At 36.6% G+C, this 9,691-nt stretch overlaps 2 protein-coding genes and 1 long non-coding RNA gene across 3 annotated transcripts in view; 1 reads left to right on the top strand and 2 right to left on the bottom strand.

Annotated features, from left to right (window-relative positions):
- Window positions 1–4,281, bottom strand: part of LOC103518771 (ubiquitin-protein ligase E3B) — a gene marked incomplete in the record, with an annotated part of 22,037 nt that extends 17,756 nt beyond the window's left edge. The window contains 6 exon segments of the mRNA XM_026830481.1: window positions 373–382; window positions 1,782–1,970; window positions 2,350–2,668; window positions 3,191–3,322; window positions 3,545–3,710; window positions 3,987–4,281. Coding sequence (XP_026686282.1) covers window positions 373–382; window positions 1,782–1,970; window positions 2,350–2,668; window positions 3,191–3,322; window positions 3,545–3,702 — 808 coding nt within the window.
- LOC113471372 lies at window positions 284–753 on the bottom strand. The gene is made up of 2 exons (XR_003394100.1): window positions 659–753; window positions 284–382 (listed from the first exon to the last, which is right to left on the bottom strand). It is a non-coding gene; the product is annotated as an uncharacterized LOC113471372 (long non-coding RNA).
- A 958-nt stretch (window positions 4,282–5,239) lies between the features above and the next one.
- Window positions 5,240–8,214, top strand: LOC103518770. Its single transcript, XM_008483852.3, has 4 exons — window positions 5,240–5,535; window positions 6,403–6,616; window positions 6,764–7,345; window positions 7,873–8,214. Exons 1-4 carry the CDS (start codon window positions 5,314–5,316, stop codon window positions 8,199–8,201), a joined length of 1,347 nt encoding a protein of 448 aa, XP_008482074.2. The 5' UTR covers window positions 5,240–5,313; the 3' UTR covers window positions 8,202–8,214.
- Window positions 8,215–9,691: the final 1,477 nt, after the last annotated feature.

Below are 9,691 nucleotides of genomic sequence, written 5' to 3'. Positions count from 1 at the left end.
TGTTTTTTTTTTTTTTTTTTTTTTTTTTTTTTTTTTTTTTTTGTAGTAGTAGTAGTAGTTGTGAGTTAAAACAGACTATATTTATGTAGTAGGTACTCATATCAAACAATAAACTAACTCTAGAAGCCTAAAGGCCTATCATATCTCAATACATAAACACAACCTCAAGTAGGTATATAGATTTAGTCCATTTTTCCAACCTTCCCAAACACTTACAATATTTGCTGTCTAATATTTCTCTTGGCGAGCCATTTTCTAGCATGGGACTGTATCAAAATAATGCTGTCCTCTTTCTTCTTGGCATGTTCCCGTTCGAGTCTGGCTGCTTTTGTTTTCTCCAGAAATGTTGTCCTGTCATTTTCTGTGTCATACATTGTGAAATCTGAAAGGAATAAAAATAAATGTTAAATAATTTAAAGGTGGTAATTTAAAAGCTAGCTGTATTGAATTCCAAATTACACTTGGAAAAAAAACACTTGTAACATCTGTACAATCCTCCAAGGTAAAATTTAATCTTCCTGTAATTTTCAGGGTCAGTGTCAAATTAAAAGTAACTTACAATCATTAGAATCTTACCAACTGACAGACCAAATTTCAAATTGATGTTTTTTATTAGGTGACTTCACCCCAGTGTTTTATATGGCTAGCCCAAACTTACCCTATGACCAAGGAATTCAAAGTGAAATATAACTACATGGGTGTTTTATTCGTGTTTCACAGAGAGAATCAGAATGGACACTTGTGAAAAGTCTTGGAATTCAAAGTGAAATATAACTACATGGGTGTTTTATTCGTGTTTCACAGAGAGAATCAGAATGGACACTTGTGAAAAGTCTTTTTATTTACTGAACATTCTTGGAACACCTACAGCTTTTGTTCTGTTATCAGCAAAGAGCAAACTGACTTTAATCTAGTATTTTTTATGCGTGAACGGTAACTCAATGGATTTTGATCAATAATGTATTATTAGCCATATCAAGGAATAGCAAAATTAATTTTAAATTGAAATTTTCATTATCACTTTATCAAAATTTTGATTTCTTGTTTATTTTTTTTTTCTCCAATACTCCAATGTTGCCGGATGTCAGCTTGTACTGTAGTTGGTAGTTGCCTAAGGCCGTTGTTATGAACATATTTATAATTTTTACCCATTTGCAACTGCTCCATTACAAAAGAATCAAAATTCAAAGTCAATATAGGTACTATATGTATATGAGTCTCTTATATCCCTATGAAAGAGAACTATATCCTTAGAGAAAGCAACAGATATACTTGAAAGAAAAAGACAACTGTCGGACAGCAAAAAGAAAATCCTATAAGATTTTTTTTAAAAAAGAAAAGAATGTCATGAGCCTGAGTTGTTTCCTCCTACATAAACTTTAGCTATTGTGTTAAGGTTTTAGACGAGGATAATTCAGCTCGAAGTACATTGTGCTTGTGATGAAATTACCATTATTAAGACCTCCTAAAGAAGAAGCAAATTAATCTGAAGAGTCTAAAGTAAATGCTTCGGTTTTACCTCGGTATCGCGCTTGCTTGTCACGCAGAAGACTCTGGGCCAAACATCGCCAAAAAAAAGCATCTTCTTTCGACTACGAGTTTCCTGTCCTACCTTGGAAGCTAGCGGTTCCAATGTAGAAAAAAATGCTTTCTAGTATAGAGAGGTAGGATATGACTCTGAGTAGTTCTGTGAGGGTAAAGGGACTTTTCAGTCTCATCCTAGAAGTGTAAATGAGGTATATTCTATTTTATTTTATCTTCCATTTAGCCATTAGTCTTACCAGAGGAGCATTCTGTTCCAAATGTTTCATAAGGGCGGGTACACACAGGATATGTGTTAGGAAGTTATGGATGAGTTTATCGGATAACCCGGATGAGATCAGAGGACGAGTAGCCAGTGTAATAACACCAGACAGGGCTACATTTTTCAGGGTGATCTTACTTCGCATCAGTCCTTTCATTAGAATATCCTGGGAAAGAAAGAAATAGGGAGGTAATTTAATGTTTAAATCTCAAAGCATTTCTGGTAAAAGATTTTTTTTACAACTTGTGCAGATATCACAGTAGGGTGGCAAGTTCAAAGCGCCACCTGGCCTATATGTATTAGCAGTTGTTTCATTGCTACAAAATAAAAATGGCAATAAAACAATTGTCTTGAAAAAAGAAAGCAGAGTTTCAATAATTTTCGGTATTTTACCTTCAACACAGAGTAGAATCCTTTACTGTACAAGTGGCCCATGAAGTTGTGGCACAGCTGATCCAGCGAGATCAATATAGCATTGTTATTCTTCAGCAGACTCCAAGTGTTAGTTGACGTAAATAGAGTTTCAATAATTTTCGGTATTTTACCTTCAACACAGAGTAGAATCCTTTACTGTACAAGTGGCCCATGAAGTTGTGGCACAGCTGGTCCAGCGAGATCAATATAGCATTGTTATTCTTCAGCAGACTCCAAGTGTTAGTTGATGTAAACGACACCAGAGTGTGCAGCAGCACAAGAACATTCTTCATATCCGCTGAGTCAATCTTGCTGTCACTCAAATATAGACAGCATTTCCATAAGATGTTCTTGATGTGTGCTATCCAGGTCTGAGTGTGTTCTTTGATGAGAAACACTCCGATGTAGGAGAGAGAAGGGGATTTTGAGTCCAGACTGGCATTGATGTACCTGGAAAATGAGAATGGGTACAAATTATAGGAGTTGGGTATTTGTCAATCTCAGTGTTAGCACAGTGGGCTTTGAATCTGGAGGTTGGTGGTTCAAGTCCAAGACAAGTCATGAAATTTAGTGTAGTGTATTTAGTGGGAAACAATATTTGTGACAAGCAGTTATGCTTGAGACAATAAAATTCCTATAGGAGTTGGGTCACTTAAACTTATTAGGTCATTTTACCTCTGGCTTCCCAATATTTACCTACAATGTCATTGCTGGCTTCCAAGGCAGGACAGGAGTTCAGGTGAACTGAGGAGGTAGTGTAGTGTACTTCTCCGGAGGTAGTGTAGTGTATTTAGTGGGAAACAACATTTGTGACAAGCAGTTATGCTTGAGACAATAAAATTCCTATAGGAGCTGGGTCACTTAAACTTAAACATGAATGTACTATTCATGTTTAAGTATTTGGGGCAATAAAAAAAACTCAGATAAGTCCATACCTATTCCTTTAAGCACAGCTTTGCTCTGTTCTCTTACCTACAGAGGTACTCAAATCTAGTTTTATCTTCTTCTTTATTCCAAATCCAAAGAAACTTTTTTGCCAGTTGGTAGATTTGCTTGCAACATTTGAGTTCTGTATTTTCATGTATGAGTTCATCAAATTCTTTCCTGGAAACAAAATAAATAAGATATATTGAAAAGTGAAGCAATCAACAGATTTGCTTTATTCAAGTAGTTGTGAGTTAAAACAGACTATATTTATGTAGTAGGTACTCATATCAAACAATAAACTAACTCTAGAAGCCTAAAGGCCTATCATATCTCAATACATAAACACAACCTCAAGTATTTAGATTTAGTCTATTTTTTCCAACCTTCCCAAACACTTACAATATTTGCTGTCTAATATTTCTCTTGGCAAGCCATTTTCTAGCATGGGACTGTATCAAAATAATGCTGTCCTCTTTCTTCTTGGCATGTTCCCGTTCGAGTCTGGCTGCTTTTGTTTTCTCCAGAAATGTTGTCCTGTCATTTTCTGTGTCATACATTGTGAAATCTGAAAGGAATAAAAATAAATGTTAAATAATTTAAAGGTGGTAATTTAAAAGCTAGCTGTATTGAATTCCAAATTACACTTGGAAAAAAAACACTTGTAACATCTGTACAATCCTCCAAGGTAAAATTTAATCTTCCTGTAATTTTCAGGGTCAGTGTCAAATTAAAAGTAACTTACAATCATTAGAATCTTACCAACTGACAGACCAAATTTCAAATTGATGTTTTTTATTAGGTGACTTCACCCCAGTGTTTTATATGGCTAGCCCAAACTTACCCTATGACCAAGGAATTCAAAGTGAAATATAACTACATGGGTGTTTTATTCGTGTTTCACAGAGAGAATCAGAATGGACACTTGTGAAAAGTCTTTTTATTTACTGAACATTCTTGGAACACCTACAGCTTTTGTTCTGTTATCAGCAAAGAGCAAACTGACTTTAATCTAGTATTTTTTATGCGTGAACTTACAGACGGTAACTCAATGGATTTTGATCAATAATGTATTATTAGCATTATCAAGGAATAGCAAAACTGGTTTAATTATTAATTTTAAATTAAAATTTTCATTATCACTTTATCAAATATTAAAATTTTGATTTCTTGTTTATTTTTTTTCTCCAATACTCCAATGTTGCCGGATGTCAGCTTGTACTGTAGTTGGTAGTTGCCTAATGCTATTTATGCTCCTCGGAGTATTATATTTTTTTTTTTTTACTTTTTTTAACATACCTTGACAGTGGCGTAGCGTCCATGTAGGGCGTATATGGCGGCCATACACTCTAAATTTACTCAAATACCTTTAAATATTGACTTTAAATATTTATGAAGAAGCATGTGCATGACTTATGTAGTAATGTGCATGGTGATGGAAATTAGTGCCCTACACGCCTTACACTTGACTTTAGACCGCGCTACGCCACTGTTCTCCAATACTCCAATGTTGCCGGATGTCAGCTTGTACTGTAGTTGGTAGTTGCCTAATGCTATTTATGCTCCTCGGAGTATTATATAATTATGCTCCTTGGAGTACCTATGTATACATTTTTGTTTTACTTTTTTTAACATTCCTTGATAGTTGATAGCAAGCTGAATCCACCAGTTTCCAATATTCCAATGGCACTGAAGCAATTTTGTGCTTGGTTCTCATTCGGTTGGGTCACCATCATCACAGCCGTATCCAAGATTTTTTCGAGGATCAGGCCTGAAAGTCCCAGAAGTCCAAAGTAATGTACCGCGGGGAAAAGCAATGCTCCAAATTTTCTTAGTCTGGCCTACAAAGGAGAGAAATGAAGGTCGAGGGTGGAGGACCGCCCCCCCCACCTAAATTTAATACGGCCCTGACCACCATCGATCGGGTTTTATGCTCGGTTTGTCAAAAGGCAACATTGTTTTATGCTCTGACCTGACTGGCGACTGGCCCAAACGGCAACGCTGTAAAGTAAACTTTCGTCCGTTATGAAAATTTAATTTAAATCTAATTTATCAATAAAAAATAATTAAAATTAGTTAATTAATCCCAATAATCCCATTCAGTAATTACATTTAAGTTGTACTACGTTCTACCGGTTGACATCTCCAAAAAATACTGTAAGTACACACCAATGGAGAAGAAAAAAGCACTGTTAAAATTTCAGAAGGATCCTAACGAAGTAGAGACCTACTTGAAACAGCAAATTGGGCAATTCAATGCCCACAAAAACAAAATCCTGGAGAAAATAGATGAATTATATGACATGAACCAGGAAACTTTCGATCTGAGACAGCAGTTGAACAGGAGAAATGAGCAGTTGTTTGAGGTTAAAAGTACCATCAGTAATCTACAGGTGAGTGGAAGAGATTGATATTGATCTCCAAAAGGGCCCTTTTAGGTCCTTCAAAGGGTTGCTAAAGGCTGGGAAGAATTCAGCGCAGTTGTTTGAGGTTAAAAGTACCATCAGTAATCTACAGGTGAGTGGAAGAGATTGATATTGATCTCAAAAAGGGCCCTTTTAGGTCCTTCAAAGGGTTGCTAAAGGCTGGGAAGAATTCAGCAAAAGCAGTTGTTTGAGGTTAAAAGTACCATCAGTAATCTACAGGTGAGTGGAAGAGATTGATATTGATCTCAAAAAGGGCCCTTTTAGGTCATTCAAAGGGTTGCTAAAGGCTGGGAAGAATTCAGCAAATGTCCTTTGGGTGTTACATCAACAATTTGCCAAATTTAATTAAAATCAAATTGTTCCCGATCTTGAGAGTTTCAGAAAAAATGGTTTCTAGACACTTGTTGATTATGGGGCATGGAGGGGGTCTGCAGGTATATTTAATGAACCCAAAAGTAGTAGAAACAATAAGTAATTCTGCATCTGCCTACAATTTATATTCAAAACAAATACCTATGTGATAGGTACAAAATATGTATGGAGTGTACTGGGGGCATGCAAACATCGAGAGTTTGAAGCACCACCCAGTTTATTTTTTACTTGAAATTAAATTAAACTCACTTTGTCCAATAAATAACTTAAAGTAGTAGAAACAATAAGTAATTCTGCATCTGCCTACAATTTATATTCAAAACAAATACCTATGTGATAGGTACAAAATATGTATGAAGTGTACTGGGGGCATGCAAACATCGAGAGTTTATTTTTTACTTGAAATTAAATTGAACTCACTTTGTCCAATAAATAACTCTTGATCTCCCTCTTTCCTTACAGTTTGCATTGATGCAGCAACAAGATCAGAATCTGAGTTTACTCAAGGAAAATGATGAGCTAAGGTTGAGGCTGCTTGACTACCAGAAGAAAGTTCAAATTCTCATGGCATATGCCAAAATACCCGATGATTTCCCCATCCTAAGTCTGGTGAAGAGTAATAAATCTGGCATTGTTGTGGAGAGAAAAATACCAAGGAAACCTGTACCAAAAACAGGTGGGTTGACATCTTTAAATAGGGTATCACCAAAACATATCATTAGAAAGTAAAGAAACCCAAAGTATGTAAGAAAATGGTGGTAAAATATTCTAGCACTTGGTACATAACTTGGTACTTGAAAAAGAACTCTTTTTTTCTTTACAGACTCCCAAAAATCATCCTCAACAACCAAGCCAAACCAAGACACTCCTGTGTGTAAATGTACAGTACACAGCAACTTAGACCCACCCTATGCTATCTGCAGTACCTGTGGCAAATACATCAAGAACACAGACACCACTAACAGTTCAGACAGTGAATCCAATTTCATATCAAAATCTCAAACCAATGCCTGCAAATCCCGGACTTTTTCTCAAAGTTACTCAGGGAAAACTACTTTGAAACAATTTGAATCAGATGTGAAAAATGGTGATTTTATCAACGACATTGACCAGGCTAATCTGATAATCCTCTCACTGAAATCACAACTGCACGAGATGAAATACAACTATGACAAACACATTGACCTGCTTGTTCAAGATATGAAACTTCAGCAAGAAGAGCACAAGATTCACATTGATAACTATTCGTCGGACTGTGACTATTACAATACGTATGTGAAGAATGTACATCGGGTGTTGTACAGGTATTTGTACGAGGACATGTGCTCGACACATGTGGAGACAAGCTATCTGAGCGACTTGTACAAGTATATGATTTGTGTGCACAAGTGTAGACAACTGCTGGGTAAGTTGAAAGTTAGCTTGATAGCTCATTTTTATTAGAAGAAGAAGAAGAAGAAGTCTGAGCGACTTGTACAAGTATATGATTTGTGTGCACAAGTGTAGACAACTGCTGGGTAAGTTGAAAGTTAGCTTGATAGCTCATTTTTGTTAGAAGAAGAAGAAGAAGAAGAAGAAAATGAAATAAAATTAATCTATGTGCTAAACATTGATGACGATTTTCATAAAGAATTGACAGACTGAAAGTTCTGGTGACAAACTAAAGAATTAATAATTTGGTGCTATATTTTAAACTGCTTCACTATGACTAAAGAGTCCCTTTGACCCAGAAGTAGACAAGTCTCTAGCTTATACCGTTCCCTGAGGCATTCTCTACCACCTAAATCTTTGAGCTCTATTAATAATCCGAGCTAGGTTTATTTCATCATTTTCTCATTTCTAGGTGACAAATTCCCCCAATGTATCAAACAGAATCTTTGAGCTCTGTTAATAATCCGAGCTAGGTTTATTTCATCATTTTCTCATTTCTAGGTGACAAATTCCCCCAATGTATCAAACAATACCTGACACCCACCAACACAATCGACCCCACGCCTCCCGAAGTTATGAAAACTCAACTGGATTCTCTCCTCAAACAACTCCAGAAGTACAAACAGGCCAACCTTTCCCTCAACCTTCAGCTGAGCTCGGAGAAAATCAAGCAACAGGAGAATCTCCTTGCTATGAACGCGCGATTCGAGTTGTATAAAAGGAAATATGATGAGCTGGTGGAAAGGAAGAATCGGGACAGTAAAGTGTGGTCGAAACAGAACGATGCGTTGATACGGGAGTTGAATGAGCTGAAACGAATATCTGCGTAGCGTAAGGATTTTCAAGGTACCTAAAGTATTTTATTATATTCGGTTGGGTCACCATCATCACACCCGTATCCAAGATTTTTTCGAGGATCAGGCCTGAAAGTCCCAGAAGTCCAAAGTAATGTACCACGGGGAAAAGCAATGCTCCAAATTTTCTTAGTCTGGCCTACAGCAAAGGAGAGAAATGAAGGTCGAGGGTGGAGGACCGCCCCCCCGCCCCATCTAAATTTAATACGGCCCTGACCACCATCGATCGGGTTTTAAGCTCGGTTTGTCAAAAGGCAACATTGTTTTATGCTCTAACAGAACGATGCGTTGATACGGGAGTTGAATGAGCTGAAACGAATATCTGCGTAGCGTAAGGATTTTCAAGGTAAAGTATTTTATTACTATCGAATACATCCAGTTTATTTATTTGATAATAATCAGCACAATATAGGTTGTGCTCGTCAACTTCTTGGTTATTTGCACCCCGTAAAGGTAAGTAATGCAAAGTATGTTTGTTGTTATTTTGAGGTTTGACAGGGGAAACTGTAACTGCTAAGGTGTTATCATCCCGAAAGCAAAGAGAGAAGGAAGACATTGACAGGGGAAAGCCAGCCGTTCCAAGAGCGAACGTTATCTGTTTAGGATAAAATCCGCCCCGAGCGGGAATCGAACTCGCGACCTAACACTTACAAGGTAGACGCGCTACTTAGTACTAACTAGGCTGTCTTCAGCAAGTGAAATCAAATTATTTATTTATTATAATTTTTATTGTACATTATACAGGGTGGTTCGTGATTTGCGAACCAGGCTTATATCTCAGAAACGGCTGGGAATTAAGGAATGAAATAAACGGCATCATGTAGATGAAATTTTGATGATTAAAATGGCTTTTTGATGATTAAAATTTGATGATTAAAATCATACTCCGAGGTAACAAAAGACCCAGTAATAATTCTAATAAGAAAGGTGGAAAACTACCTGGGTATAGGTAACACCATGTCTTTCCAACCTTTCAAAACTAATTAACCTATTGGGTACTTTTTATGTTGAACACCTATCCTAAACTAGGTTAGGTTATGTTGTGTTTGTTTACATTTGCTTAGGTAGGGATCTGGCACAGGGGAGCGTGTTGAGGACGAGATTTTTGTGGGAATTTTGCTATAAATCCCACCATTAAAAAAAATACCCTGAGGACGAGTGAAATTACATGGGATTTTTGTAGGTAGGTAAATAGGTATGTAGATGTAGGTAAATAGGTATGTAATCTATTAGTTTCGATTTTTTTTTTTACATGGTTTTACTTAATTTTTTTACATGGGAAAAAGTGTGGTAATGGTAATGGACGATTTCGACCGTAAAATCTCCAATTAAAGTTTAGTAAAATGCACCCATTGCTTACACTGTTTACTCAGGTCAGGTCTTAGGTATAGGTAGTTTTAGGTAGGTACATATTATTTACACTCTGTATCGTCGCAAGGGCCAGCCGTTAGCGCGTTGTACTAGCA

Source organism: Diaphorina citri, unplaced genomic scaffold, assembly GCF_000475195.1.
Source record: "Diaphorina citri unplaced genomic scaffold, Diaci psyllid genome assembly version 1.1 scaffold2351, whole genome shotgun sequence".
Lineage (NCBI taxonomy): Eukaryota > Metazoa > Arthropoda > Insecta > Hemiptera > Psyllidae > Diaphorina > Diaphorina citri.
The sequence above is the reverse complement of the archived record's forward strand: the minus strand, read 5'-3'. Positions and strand labels throughout refer to the sequence as shown.